At 43.9% G+C, this 15,179-nt stretch overlaps 1 protein-coding gene across 8 annotated transcripts in view; it reads right to left on the bottom strand.

Moving 5' to 3' along the window:
• Positions 1-15,179, bottom strand: part of LOC111868990 (rap1 GTPase-activating protein 1) — a 639,633-nt gene that overhangs the window by 100,190 nt on the left and 524,264 nt on the right. Inside the window, exon 1 of one of the 8 annotated variants that reach the window (XM_023860138.2) lies at positions 5,577-6,164. The exons of the other annotated variants lie outside the window; for them this stretch is intronic. Coding sequence (XP_023715906.1) covers positions 5,577-5,666 — 90 coding nt within the window. The 5' untranslated portion in view covers positions 5,667-6,164. Of the gene's footprint in view, positions 1-5,576; positions 6,165-15,179 lie in introns of those variants that run through there. 8 annotated transcript variants of the gene reach the window in all.

Below are 15,179 nucleotides of genomic sequence, written 5' to 3'. Positions count from 1 at the left end.
GTAAAGAAATCTGCGATCGAGGAACCAACGTGAACAGATGGCTGCAGACTGCAGAGGTTATACGTTCCTCCGAAACGTCGGTTCACACAAGATCTACACGGCGCCACATCCCAGAAGACGGCATTCTTCATAGTCACCGCCGTGAAAACCTCAAATCTTACACTAGAATGTAATTAGTTCAGCCGACCCAGCGTCAAGGTCACGATTTGGGCCTAAGGGGAACTTCCTCCATGCCCCACTCCGTCTTAATACAAAGGCTAGGAATGTTATATGAGTAATCATTACGGAACCATGGCCACCTCCACTGGTTCTCCCAGAAACACCTCAACTGTTTAATGACATCATTTTTCTTTTTCTTATTGTCCTGCACGATTTTATTTGTTCTGTAGAGCGATATTTCCTAAAACGGACCTGCAGCTGTTTTGATCCTTTGTCTGTCTGTAACGCAATTAACAATATCCACATTGTGTTGTTTCTGTAACTGGCCTTGTGGCTGTTGACTCGGCACATAACTAAGACAAATAAACATCTGATTAGAATTATTATATTCACGCCCCCATACGTCTTCGCGGGTGGTGGTTGGGTAGTTAAGCGCAGGGAAAACTTTCACCATTTTTATTATATTATTTGAGCCGGTGTAGCTCAGTCAGTGAGGAAAATGACTGGAGGATATATGACGGGTCTTCGATTCTAGGCATGCGCACAAATTTTATATTTTGGTCCCAATGCTGGGAATGCGTGGAGCTTTACCTCCACTTTCACAATAAGCCTGCGTGCTTTGATACAGCAGAAAATTTACCTTTGTCATCATCATCATCAAATACCGAACTGCCGCCGAGTCTTAACCAACAGCCGTTACTCAAGCCTTTCTAGCAACGGAGTCCTACTAAGGCTCCTCCCCATACATATTTATTCAGTAAAAATTACATTCTTTATACAGAATGGCCCAGAAGTCAATTAACTGGTTAGTGAAATGCATTAAAACACGTTATAAATGTCATTACTGATTACTGATTTATAAAAATTGTTCGAAACCAGATCATCGTGTTCAGTACACAACTCACGCCGTTCTATAGCTTGACTGGCAGGTTTAAATCTCAATATTCCCTTTAATACGACAGAATATTCCCGATTTAATGATTTTTGGGCAATTTGTATTACACGGCAATCTATAAACCTGGTGTGCGATAACCCAAAATGTGATAAGATGCAGGAAGAACGTGTTCTCAATACAGTCACGCACTAGGAGTTGTGGGTGACGTATAAAACGGGTTTCGGATTTGATGATCGAATTTATTGGGCCTTTATATAACTGGTTACAACTGTCTTCCACTGGACACTCGACTTCTGACCATACTGCACTAACCCACTGCTCTCCCTTCTTTACTACTCTGTCTAGCCTAAGTCAAAGTCATATTGCGGCTAACGGTCGGTCGGTCGGTCGGTCGGTCGGTCGGTCGGTCGGTCGGTCGGTCGGTCGGTCGGTCGGTAAGTCTTGGTGTCGAAGCCTACATGGGGCTCATGATCAGATATTAATTATTACTGTTTCACAGTTATGGTCTTGTTTTTGTGTGGCGCCCTCTCTGACGAGAGGACGGGCCTATCTTTTATATATGCTGTTGATCCTTGCCAGCGCATTCTTTCTCGGGTCCGAGTCCCATGGGACTCGCGACCATATTTTACTGTCTCAAATTTGAGATTTCACTTTTCGTCGCCTCCTACGACTCGCAGGGTCACGGTGGAGGTATTCGACCTCGCCTCCACACGGGTTCTGCCTAGCCGGCCTGGTTTTTTGGTTATAATAGCCTCGGGTCGGACATCACGGAAAACACGTCCATTGCCTAGTAATGGATGTCTATTATTGTCACGTATTGTTACAGGCTTTATCTAGCAATGAGTTGTTTAGGAAGAATCTGTCTCCGCGGGAAGGTGCTTATCTAGCCGCTGCTTAGCAATGGGCATATGCGTCGCAATATTTAATCTTCATAAAAAATAGAAATTGGGCCGAAAAAATGTCAGAATCAAGATGACGCATCTAATTTGTGCCGAAAACAGCAAGTCAAGTCCTGTTCGGTCCTTCAGGCATATACAAGTCTGTGTGGGAGCAGGTTCGTGCTGTACTGTACTGGCCAACTGTAAAGGGCAGCTCACGCAGACACTTCGTTTCCCCAGAACTCTAGTGGGGGGGGGGGGAGAGACGAGTATTACCACCCCCCACATGCAAGTCCGTCCACCTGTGAGTTGCCGCCTCTGCCAGAGGCCCTTCAGTAAAATTGATCTGTAACCTATGACGACCTCTCTAAAACTGTTCCAAGTGACTAACGCCTATCTGATTTCTTCACTTCACGCCATTCTCTTCCACCCATGGTTCAGTTGCTGCAGCAACACGAATTGAATTCTCTCGAATTGCTTTGAAACGTGAACAGTTCAAAGGAAGAGTGGAACAGGATGCTCGAACATCTTCAGAGACATTCGCCTGATATACCAAAAGAACAATGAGACGACATAAATAAAGTATACAGCTCTACCTCCGCTTCCCCATACGTCTTCATTGTGTAGCGCTTAATTAATTAAGCACTGGAATAACTTACCTTTAACTGTACACAGCACATACCAATAAAGTTATACCAATCTAAATAACTCCCTTTTCAGAAGTCGCCAGTTGCACAGCTACTCACGAATTTCCCAGCAATCTATGGAATACCGAACGTTCATTACCGTGTTCACAAGAGCCCTATCCTTAGCCAGATTAATCCAGCCCATAACACCCCATCCTATATCTCTTCAGATAAGATCTTAATATTATGCTGCCACCTACGCCTAGGCCTTCCTAGTGGTCTCCTTCCTACTGACTTTCCCACCAAAATCCTATATGAATTCCTCTTCTACCCCCATGCATGCTACATGTCCTACTCATCTCATCCTTCTTAACTTGATCATTCTAATTATACTTGGCAAAGAGTACAAGTTATGAAGCTCCTCATTATGCAGTTTTCTCCAACCTCTTGTCATTTCATCCCTCTTCGGTCCAAATATTCTCCTCAGCACCCTGTTCTCAAACACCCTCAGTCTATGTTCCTCCCTTAATGTCAGAGACCAAGTTTCACACCCATACAGAATCACAGGAAAAATTATAGTTTTGTATATTCTAATTTTTATGTTTTCCGACAGCAGACGAGAAGACAAAAGGTTCTGGACTGAATGGTAGCAAGCGTTAGCCGAGTTCAGTCTCCTCTTAATTTTCTCCTGAATCAGGGTGTAATTTATCTTCGTTCCCAAATATCTGAAATATGCCACATTTTCAAAACATCTGTTAACTATGTTTATGTCATGATTTTGCACTGCATTTTGGTGACGAGGCAGCAACATATGCTTAGTTTTCTCTGTGTTTACTTCTAGACCAACCTCCTTACTTGCGTCAATTAAAGTTTGTGTGTTTTTCTTAGTGGTATCTACATTATCACCCAGTAGATTCACATCATCAGCACAGACCAACAGTCCCACCTGGTTTTCCTGGACCTTCCTAATGACATATTATAAAGCAAAGTTGAAAAGGTGTGGCGATAAAGCATCTCCTTGTTTTAAACCATTATGGATAGGAAATTTATCAGACAAATGTTTACCTACACGGACTTCACTATACGTTTCGTTTAAACACATTTTAATCAACCTAACTAGTTTCATGGGTATCCCAAACTCTATCAGAATATTGTACAATACTTCCCTCCTAACTGAATGGTAGGCTTTTTTTTAAGTCTACGAATAGCTGATGTACTGTCTCATTGGCCGCGCCATAGCTCAAGCGGTTAGTCGCTGGTTTCCCACCGCGACGGCCCGGGTTCGATCCCGGGTCTGGTCAAATTGGATTTGTGGTGGACAAAGTTGCGCTGGGGCAGGTTTTCTCCCGAGTACTTCTGTTTCCCCTGCCAATCTTCATTCCACCAATTGCTCCACAATCACCCTCACCTATCATCTGGGGCTGGTACAAGGGACTTAGTCCCACCCCACTAGCAATAATAAAATACGTCAAAGCCCATGTTGATGATACCCGATAATGACGTACACGTATGGACTTGACCTTGAGAGAAAGATACCAATCTATGAGACAATTTTAAAGTACTGTAAAAGAACTGCGTCCCAAGCAAGAGTCATAAATGGAGAATACTGTCCTCTGTTGTGTATTGGAGTTTAATCTCGTAGAAGTCTATCGACGTTTCGGAGAAAGGCACTGCCTCCGTCTTCCGGGCCGAAGAGTAACCGGACATGCAAACCATCTAGCAAGCGGCAAGCAGGGTCACACTGCTACGTGGCAAAAAGAAAAGATTTAGTTGCGAATGTTTTCGAACATTCAGCATTACAGGCGCAGTGATCTGATAAATCAGCAACAGTTAAAATAACTATGAGGCTGATGAAGATGATGTGCGACAGCAGGGAGGGGGCAAGTCAGGCACCTGCCCCCCATGAATTAAAAAAAATGAAAGAGAAAAAATACCAAAGATTAACACTATAAATTAAAATTAGTATTTTAAAATGTATTATTCTGTTCTAGGGAGATGACTATAAATAGATTTATATGACTTACACGTTAAGTTTGGCTTATAAGCAAATTTCCTAGTTGGATTTCAGTTCTCACGGTGCTGACAATGAAGAATACGGTCTTCCGAGTAATAACACCGAGTAGTTCGGCCAAATCCTGACGTTTCGGAGTAACATAATGCTTCCATCTTCGGGGTATAACATTAAACCATGCAAAAAGCAAGCAGCGATCACTCAGCTACTACTACTGCTAGCGGTAGTAGTTGTAATATAGTACTACAGCCAGCATCCAGAAACACTGCACTCTACTGCTGTTACCATAGAGCTTAGGTAACCTACAGGATATTCAAGTTGAAAAAACAGGGATTTTATAGTATTATCAGGACTTACGTCTTCATGGGCATCCTTCAAGTGATGGTGGTTGTTATTATTATTGTTACTATTATTATTATTATTATTATGTATAAATTCAGTGCTATCCTGTTATAGTCCACCCGCTGTTGGCAAACAAAAAAAGTAAAGCTATCCCTGTAACAGGCTGTGGAGGTCCAGAGGGTTGCAAGACGTTGAGGCTCCCACATTTTATAGACACATATGGCGGTAAGATTGCCACCCTTACGCGCCGGCAGCCCTTTACCCCACAGGAAGAGTCCTGGTACTTATTTCTGTTAGAGGCTGAGTCGACCCCAGGGCCATAGTGCGGTTGGAAGGATTAGGTCAATTGAAAAAATCCAATGACTTCATCGGGATTCGATCCCGTGACCTTCCGGCTTGTAGCATAGTGCCTCATATGTGAGCCGACTGTCTAGAAAATGTGGTAGCCTCGGCGTCTCACAGCCCTATGGGGCTTCACGGCCTGTTACAGGGATAATGTTACCTCTTTTTCATGCATGGTATCAAAACAATGCTGTTCAAGTTCTGAATCAATTTCCTTCTTGCACATTGGCTATCATACGCTGCATGCACGATTTTACACGCGTATATTTGGTTACCGACACCCTCCCCCGCGGGTACGTTTCGTGTTGTAACGCCCTGCTCACCTGAGTTTCCTGGAGTTTTCTACACTCCCCTGCACCCGAGGCGGACGCGTGATCCGTTGAAGCCCGGTCTCTCCAGCGAAGTACACCCATCACAATTGTAGCTGTCCAGCTGACTCCAGCCAGCTCTCCAGAAAGTACTGTACACAGTCCGAACCAACAACGCCCTTTCTTCACTCTGCAATTTCCTTTTTTTCTTTTAAGACTTCCTTTTACACATCAGGTAACGATTTCAATTAAATCAGCAAACATTTATCTCCACCACTTCTTCACCCACTAAACTTTCTTCCATTACAATAAGATGAAACCGGCAAATACTATTTCACATTACACACAACGTCCTCGTTCGTAGTTTATTTTCAGTTAACGTTTTTCAGATACTTTAAACAACTTGAAATCTCCACTAATTTCATGTACGTTTGTATCCATTTATAAGCTGGGATGTTTTAGTTTACTCAGTGGCGCAGTTGATCACTCAGAAACGCAACAGAGCACTTCCCACCGTACCAGCAACGGACCGCCTGTCGAATGAGCCTTCCTTACCCTCCCTAGCTCCCTACCTACTACAGCCTGTCTGGCTACCTACCTTTTTCCCCGGCCATGAATCGTGAAGTGCGCGGCGTACAAAACTTGCTCTTTAGCCAATGGGAAAGCGAGTACGGGAAGAAAGGAACAGTTAACAGCTGTGAGAATGAAACAGACGCGAACGCTACGAGAGGCAATTATTGTTGTAGTTGATTAATCAACGTTTTAGATAGGAAAAAGAAAGAAAGACACGTTTCAAAAGTAACTTCTGAAATAAACGGCGGGGAAAATGTTCATAAATTTTTAAATAAAATTCTTTCTTTTCCTTATACAAAAAAGAAAAAAGAAAAAAAAAATTCTCTTCCTCTTTGTATCTGTGTGCAACCACGAACAGAAATACAGGGCAGTTTTAAATAATGCATCTAGATACAACGGACGCGAGTTATCGATTTCACATTTGTTACGGTCTTCTTGCTTCTAAGAAAATTAGTGGCATTTGATTTTGATGTATCACGCTTCTCCATTGTTTCTAACTTAAAACATTAACCGCATTTATTTTTTGTATATCCTGGCGTTCTTTTAAACTCTTTTGTCTTCTCGTAATTTAATGATGATGGATTCGAAACATTTAAGTCCGTTTCTACGAGTACGGTTTAAAGCACTGGTCGTTTAGAACAGACCCAATTTAGTAACAGAGATGTTATGACTATCGTTTACTCTAAATTGAAGGGGACCGCCTCTGTGATCTACTGGATAGAGTTCCTGGTTATAGATCCAGATGTCCGGGTTCGATTCCCGGCGCTACCAGATTTTTTCTGAGAAGTAGTGGGTCTGGAACGGGATCCACTCAGCCTCGTGATGATAATCGGGGTGCTATTTCAAGGAAATAGCGGCTCCGGTCTAGAAAACCGAAATTAACGGCCGTGGGGATTCGTTGCGCTGACCACGTGACACCTTCTATCCGCTAAAGCTGGTTGCGTCACTCAAATATCAAAGCAACCAGCAAGCATCTGGCGTGCGGAACTTGACCCCAGGGGACGGCGAAGACGCGCCTGATGGGAAGGGTGACATTTCCCATATTGCGGCTTCATATTCAAAATGTCAACGGGTTTCTTTTAAATTCAGATTACTTCAAGTGGTTTTACCACGCAGCCGAATTTCTTGCGACTTTAAGTTTGGGAGAATCTGGTATTAGCCCGGTCGACGCAGACTGCTCGGAGGTTTTTCGTGGGTTGGCATAGTTCCTGCAAAAGATTGTTAACCTACTTTAAAGAGGGCATACCCATTTCCTCTTATGCCGTAGCGTGGCATACCGGTTAGTATCTGTCTTACTAGAATCCGTCCAGGAAATTGAGTATGCTTCTTGGATTATTTAAGCAATACAAAGGAAAGTAAAACTTATAAAGGACATACTACATATTAGTTAACATATATGAACATGGGTATAAGACTAGGTAAGCTGTTTTATCGCCGGTAACGGTAGCCTAGCGGTACTGTCTTCCCTCGCTTGGAAACCGGGATCGTGGGTTCGAATCCCACTCAGGGCATGGATGTTTAGTTTGTGTGTGTGCGTTTTTCTGTTTGTCTACAGGTAGAGGCCTTGTGACGAGCTGATCACCCGGCCAAGGAGTCCTACCGAACTTGTAAGATCTAGAAAAACCGAAGTGAACGGAGAAGTTCATGGAGGTAGGCCTAGGCCCACTGGGGCTGTAGTGCCAAGGAAAAAAAAAACTGTTTTATCACTTATTTCCTTAAGGCCTAAAAGCATATTTTTCTCGCATTAACGCATTCTTTTGGCAATAAGACGATGCATTTTGACATTGTAAGCAATAATACGCTTGCATCTTCAAGTTACATCCTCATGTACGATATAAAAGTAATCTTTCTTCATATTAAACGATTATCTTGCGCGTAAAACGATGTATTTTGATAATCTTAACAAGAATAGCTGAGATTTCTCTTTCAGAAGGCTAGTTCTACCAAACTTCACGGTCGTGTGAGCTCTCCTAATTAGTATCCTGGAGGTCAAGGTTAAAATATCGGCCCGGAGTGACTAAGGGTTTCATAGTTTTTCTCAGTCTCTCCAGATAATTTTCGGAATAGAATCTCAAATTAGGCCATGATAACTTCTTTGACATCTTTCCTAATTCATTACTCACTAATGATCCTATCAGCAGACGCTACATAACCCGGGATTATTGATGACGTTGTTAAAGCACAACAAAAAAACAAACGACAGTTCTAACCTTACCGAAGCTCGATACAACACATAAAGCATTAACGATATACAGCAGATAGAGTGCTGTACGCTGGTAAATCAGTGTGTGGGAGCCACCCACACTGAATCAAATGCTAGCCAATCAGCGGGGATCACGGCAGCGCCAATGCCCATTGGTTCGCGCGCTGTTGGCGACAGCGTACCTCCAACACGCCAGTTGTCAACCGCAGTCTAGAAACCATCCGCTGCTACGCAACGGCTCAGTAATCAGGTTTCCGTACGAAAATTTTACTGAACTGTAGAAGCCGCTGATTCCTTTCCGGTCAGCGCCTAAGATACATAGCGTGGACCGACCGGAGGCCTAAATAATACGACGAGAAGACAGTACAGAAGCTGAGGAATCTCCATTGTCAGAAGCGGTACTTAGCAACGGCTAACGAAGGCGCAACAGACTGAAAAACTGGGAGTTTTAGTTGTTGTAAGAAGCTCGTAGGTATATTCATTGTAGCAACAACACACATTCATTATAGGCGTTAACTGCGTGGTTAACGACCGCCTTTGTGGTCTAGCGGCCAGAGTTCCTGGCTACAGATCCAGAGAACCCGGGGTCGATTCCCGACGCTACCAGATTTTCTGAGAAGTAGTGGGTCTGGAACGTGGTCCACTTAGCCTCGTGAGGATAACTGAGGAGCTATTTCATGGGAATAGCGGCTCCGGTCTAGAAACCCGATATTAACGGCAGGGGGGATGCGTTGCGCTAACCACGCGACACCCTCTATCCGCAAAAGTTGGCATTAACTTCACCGACAAGCGGCGGTCGCTCGGTAGGTATAGTTCGCTTGCGGACAACAGACAACGGAGTTCTTTTTAACTACGTGGTTACCTCTTCAAATATCGACAACCCCACATGTGTATGAAAGTGGTAACTATAAAGCAACATACAGCCGTGTAGTTCGGTTGAAGTTCACTGGTGTTTCAGAGGAACATACTGCCTCTATCTTCAGGATTGAAGAATAAGCCATGCAAGTTAGCCAAAAAGTAGGCAGGAAACAATCGATTTTACTTCGTCACACGTTCCCCTAACCAAGTTACAATCTAACCGTATTAAAAAGTTTTACAATATGTAAAAAATGAACGGGATGCTTCTGTGGGCTTATATAATTTAAATATACTGTCACGTGTATTAGTGACTGTAAACGGGGTCGGATTGGTAATTGGATTCATTGATCACTCACAAGTCGTAACTACAATTAAGTGTAACACTCTTGCCGATTCTCACACTACAAATCACTCCACACTGAATCTTCTCGGTGTGGTTTCACTAGTTCTCATTATCCGTTTCCTGGCAACGGATTTTAAGTCTTCTTGGCACAATCTAATTTCTTCACTGAATTCCAATCTATGACGACTTTCTGAATCTCCGACTCTTAACAGGCTTGGACTTCTGGTTATATAACACGGGTCGGACCATAGCACAGAAAATAGGTCCGTTGCCTAGCAATGGATATCTACCATTGTCGCGTATTTTTGATGCATTACTTAGCAACGGGCTATTTACCACGAATCTGTCTCCGCGGGAAGGTGTTTATCGAGCCGTTGCCTAGCAGTGAGTCTATAAGTCACAATATATTAAAATGTAGCCAGAACATTCATAATTTAGTACAGTACATAAAGTGCGGCCTATAGGTGAAAGTATATGACTCTACCGATCGCTCGTACCCACTTACAAGACAACACCGTGTCACAACCCTCGAAAACCTCACTATGAATCTTCACGGATGTGAAAACCTCAAATGTCAGAACCCACTCGGCAACTCTGGGAACTAACCAACACAAGTCGCGTTCCGACAGAAATACATAACGCGCTCTTCATAATTCAAGTGTTGCAACAGACACTGTGTCATTCTGTAACCTGTTCTAGCGGTGTGTCGTTTGTTTCAGCAATCGACCTTGGATAGTAAGGTAAATATTTATGGACAATGCAATAACGACGTAGCCCATTGTTTGTTCATTTTAAATTGTAACAACGCACGCAGGTAAAACATTCATACCGAACATGACATTTTTTATTTACAGAACACTTGAAACCGGGTGTTCAAAAAATACTGCTTCTCTATTTTAACACGTCGTTTTACCGGTCGGCTCTTTTTAGGCTACGCTGTTGTCTTAGGCACATTCTTGCCTATATACAGGACGTTTCGAAATAAAAACAACACAGCAATACGCCACAGTATACGCTTGCTTACTTACTTAATTACGTATGGAGCTGAGCCCTTCTTGAGGAGAAGCCAAATTTGCAGCTACTCAAGAATTTCCCAGCATTTTACGGACCCTGAAGGTTCATTACCGTGTTCACAAGAGCCCTCCACTGGTCCCTATCCTCAGTCAGATTAATCCAATCAATACCATCCCATACTATATCTCTAAGATCCATTTTGATAGCCCCCCATCTACGCCTTGGTCTTCCCAGTGATCTCTTTCCTTCTGGCTTTCCCACCAATATCCTATATGCATTCCTCTTCTTCCCTATTCGTGCTAAATGTCCTGCCCACCCCATTCTTCTTGACTTGATATTCTAATTATACTTGGAGAAGAGACAGCATACGCTAACATTCATAATCTCAGAACTATTTATAAGTCTGAAAGGGTAGAAGCCAGGCAGCGTAATCCGTCAGGGGAAGAAGACATACACGTATACTATGTAGCATAAGGGCAACCAACCACCAGAAGACATTTCTCTGTTATCTGTGAGCCGATTTTCTAGAAAATGTGGGAGCCTCGACGTCTCACAACCCTATGGGCCTCCACGACCTGTTACAATTACAGCACTGTCGCTATTTCCACACACACTATAGACTTCACTGTTACACATACTAGTGTCCTCAGTCTGTTACATTCTACGTGCAAAGACAGAAATATTCCTACTTTGAAGGTTACCACGCAGTGTCCTGTAAAGATGTTGTAGAAAGGGTACGGCGTTGGGAAGTGAAGAAGGCAAAGAGTTGGGAAGTGCACTTCGTTATGACAGGAGAGAAGCTGAGCAGATTCTTCACAGCGTTACTTTCGAATTCTGACGTCAGGATTAGGGGTGGGTGGGGACTGCCTTACGGTAAGATTCTGTTTTAACAGTGCGGGGCAGCGTCAGGGTGAAACTTGGACGCTAACACTGTGAGGGCCGAGCGTTCTGCTTGAAGTGCAATGTGAATTTTGGTACGAACTCAGAAAAACCAGGGGAAAACCTTGATCAAGGTGTCCAGTAATCCGCAGAGAGGGGACAGAGAAGAGAAAGGGGTGGGGGGGAGCAGTGAGAAATATTGCATTTTATGAGGGGACAATTTCTTTCCTGCTCTGAGGGTTCACAGGCAGTGCTTGCTCGCCCTTCTGGTATTGGTACATTTAAGAGATGGTGAATTCATCTACAAATATTTAAAATGTCAGTCCATACCTCATAGAAATCACAGTGTTACTTCATTACAAAAACAATCAGTTAATGCTGTGTATGGAAATAACCATTAAATATGAAATATGTATGAAATACATAATCTGTGGATAAAATGTAGAGTTTCTTTAATATCATATGGGATAGATCAGTCAATATATCTTGATGACCTAGGAACTGGGGTTTGATCTTGAGCAGGGAGCAAGAATTAGTCTCCTTACACAGTCCAGATTGGCTCTGAGGTCCACCTACCCTCTACACATCGCGTACCAGAGGCTGTCGAGGGTCGAGAAGCTCTGTCTAGTGGCACGATTAAGGAACTATACCTCCGCTCCCCCATACGTCTTCATCGTGTGGTGCTTAAATACTTAAGCCCAGAGATAACTCTACCTTCATAGTAGGTGGTACATAGTTATAACTCTATCGAGCTAACACAATGAAGCAAAGAAAACTGTATGAGTGACAGGGTAGATTCGTATAAAAGTAAAGCTATCCCTGTAACAGGCCGTGAAGGCCCATAGGGTTGTGAGACGTCGAGGCTCCCACATTTTCTAGACAATCGGCTCACAGATGGCGGCAAGGTTGTCAGCCCTTCGCGCCGGCCGCCCTTTATCCCCAAGAATATTCCTGGTACTCATTTCTGTTAGAGGCTGAGTCCACCCCAGGGCCATAGTGCGGCCGGAAGGATTAGGTAAATTGAAAAAAAAATCCAATGACCTCATAGGGACTTGAAACCGCGACCTTCCGGCTTGTAGCATAGTGCTTCAACCAACTACGCTACCTCGTGCCCCCAGACTCGTATATAAAGGTCTGTATACACAAGTGACATGGAGGCACAGGGGGCTTAGAATTAGACGAAGAAAGTTGCATATGTGAACGTCACTGGAAACTTCCGTGAAGATTGCTCAGATAATTGGAAATCGCATTTTGAACCCTCCTGCCAGTTACAGGGCGCTGTATGCATGGAAATTCCCTGTGCATCCCCACATTCCGTCTCCAAGATGTCATCGCCTCGGCGGGGGAGGCCTCCACGGCAACACGGATCCCACAAACACAGCTGCTCCTCGAAACACCTCAAATTACATTAACTAAAAGACGCAGCATTTACGGGACGGGACAATTCAATTTGTACACCGACTAGACTCGGGGCTGGACGGCCGGGGTTCGATTCCAGGCATCCAGACCGTCTCTGGGACCAACTCAGTCTCCTATCAAATGGGTATCAGGGGCTCTTTACCTGGGAGTAAAGCAGTCAGGGCTGATCACAGTGGCCACGTGGTCTAAGGCATGAAATGTCTTCGCCCGCTCTAACATTGGGATCGTGAGTTCGAATCCCACTCAAGGCGCAGATGCCTGTGTTTATTTTGTGTTTATGTGGGTAGAGGCCTTGCGTCAGGCTGATCCCCCGTCCAAGGAGTCCTCCCGACTGTGTATAGGATCAAGAAACTGAAATGAAACGGAGCGTTTCACGGATGCCCTATGTTCCAAGTGGGAGCAACAGGAATAGAAGAAGAAGGAGGAGGAGGAGCAAAAGAAGAAATCAGCCGGGGCTTGAAGCTGAATGGCGGGGTTATACCTCCATTCCCCTAGACGTCTTCATGGCATGGCGCTTAATTCATTAAGCACGAGGACAACTCACCTTTAACAGACACATCATCAGTGGGATGAAACACGGAACATTTATACTGAAAGTCAAATCATAAATGTGTGTTCATAGTTTGGAAACCATATAATTAAATACACATTCACTGGGCATCCTGTTAGATGCCGACGAGGCGTCTGAGTGGTGTTGGTGTGTCAGCTTAAACTTCTGAGAATCAGCAATCAATATCCCTGTCCCTGTAATCCATCGCATTCACTTTCTAGAGCTAGCTACAAGGGCACATACAGAGTCAGTTGAATCGTTTCTGGGGCCAGAGCAGAGCGGGGAGGAACCCCACGGCAGAAGTCTTCAAACCACACTGCTTATTTTATGTACGTTATCACTTGCTTCAGCATTATAAAATGTATTTGTTTCATATGGTTCTCAGAATAACTAGTGATTATCTCACTAAACAGCTGATTACGGTGGCCACGCGCTCTAAGGCATGAACCGTCTTCGGCCGCTCGAACACTGGGATCATGGGTTCGAATCACACACAAGGCATGGATGTCTGTGTATACGTTTATTCTGTGTTCGTGTTGCCCTGCGTGTAGGTAGAGACCTTGCGATGGGCTTATCCCCCGTCCAAGGAATCCTACAGACAGTGTATGGATTAAGAAACTCAAAAGCGGCCAAGGTCCACAAGGGCTGCAGAGGCATAGACGGACAGATATAAATCTCCCTAAACAGCATTATGCGACTAATAGTTGCAATGGAGATACAATAAACTTCTGTGATTCATTCATTCATCAGTAATCTGTCAAGACGACAGGTCCACAGTCTCTTCCAAAACAGTTCCTCTAGAGCTTTCTCCTTCAAATAAGAATATCCTCTTCTGTCCCCAAGGTCATCCAGCATCTTCTTACGTCTTCTGGTCACTTCTATCCGCCCCTTTATCTTTCCTTCAATAACTTCTTTTAGAAGGCAGTTACCGCGTAAGATATGACCAATCCAATTAGCCTTCCGTTTTCTTATTTCGTGTAGGATATTCCTCTGCTCACTGACTCTAAATAACACTTCTTCATTTCGTTCTGTAATAAAAAAAATATAGTTCCTATATCTTTTGTGATATAGGAACTATATTTTTAAATATAATTAGATGAACTTGAGTTTCTTCAGCCGTCACAGACTAAGAAGCAATACACGTGAGAACATTGTGTTTTCCCATCAACCTCTCTACCTTTTGTAAAAACACACCCTGTATATCTAACCATGGCATTCGTTTTAAGTTACCTACACTTGGAACCAGTTAAAGAGGTCAGTTCTTTTTGGGGTGGGGTGACACTGAGTCCATTTGATACGTCGGCCACCAACTGGCTTATTCTAACAGCCCCGGATGGTACGTGATGATGAGCGTGGAGCAGTCCATGGGAGGAGAAACCGAAATACTTTGTGAAAACCTACCCCAGTCTCACTTTGTCTTCCACAAATCCCACATGACCTGACCTGGGCTCGAACCGGACCGCTGCAGTGGTAAAACGGCGACTAACCGCCTGAGCTATGGCAGGCCAGTTAAATGGGTTTATTTTCGAGTACTCTTTAAAGTGGCTGGACAGGCCAGAGGACCTAATACGAAACGCAGAAGACGAAGCAGAAGGAGAAGGGAGTGGTTGGAAGAGAAAAGGAAAAGTCCCCTGATTTGTAACGGAACTACCAGGAACCCATGGACGCATTCTGGAGTAGAAGTCAGGTCATGTGGAAACGCAAGCGTACTAACACAACCTCTTCTCTTATTCTCTTCCACTGCAATGCATGCACGAAAGCACAATTCCGAGGCCCCTA

The sequence above is a fragment of the Cryptotermes secundus genome, unplaced genomic scaffold (genome assembly GCF_002891405.2).
Source record: "Cryptotermes secundus unplaced genomic scaffold, Csec_1.0 scaffold70, whole genome shotgun sequence".
Lineage (NCBI taxonomy): Eukaryota > Metazoa > Arthropoda > Insecta > Blattodea > Kalotermitidae > Cryptotermes > Cryptotermes secundus.
The sequence above is the reverse complement of the archived record's forward strand: the minus strand, read 5'-3'. Positions and strand labels throughout refer to the sequence as shown.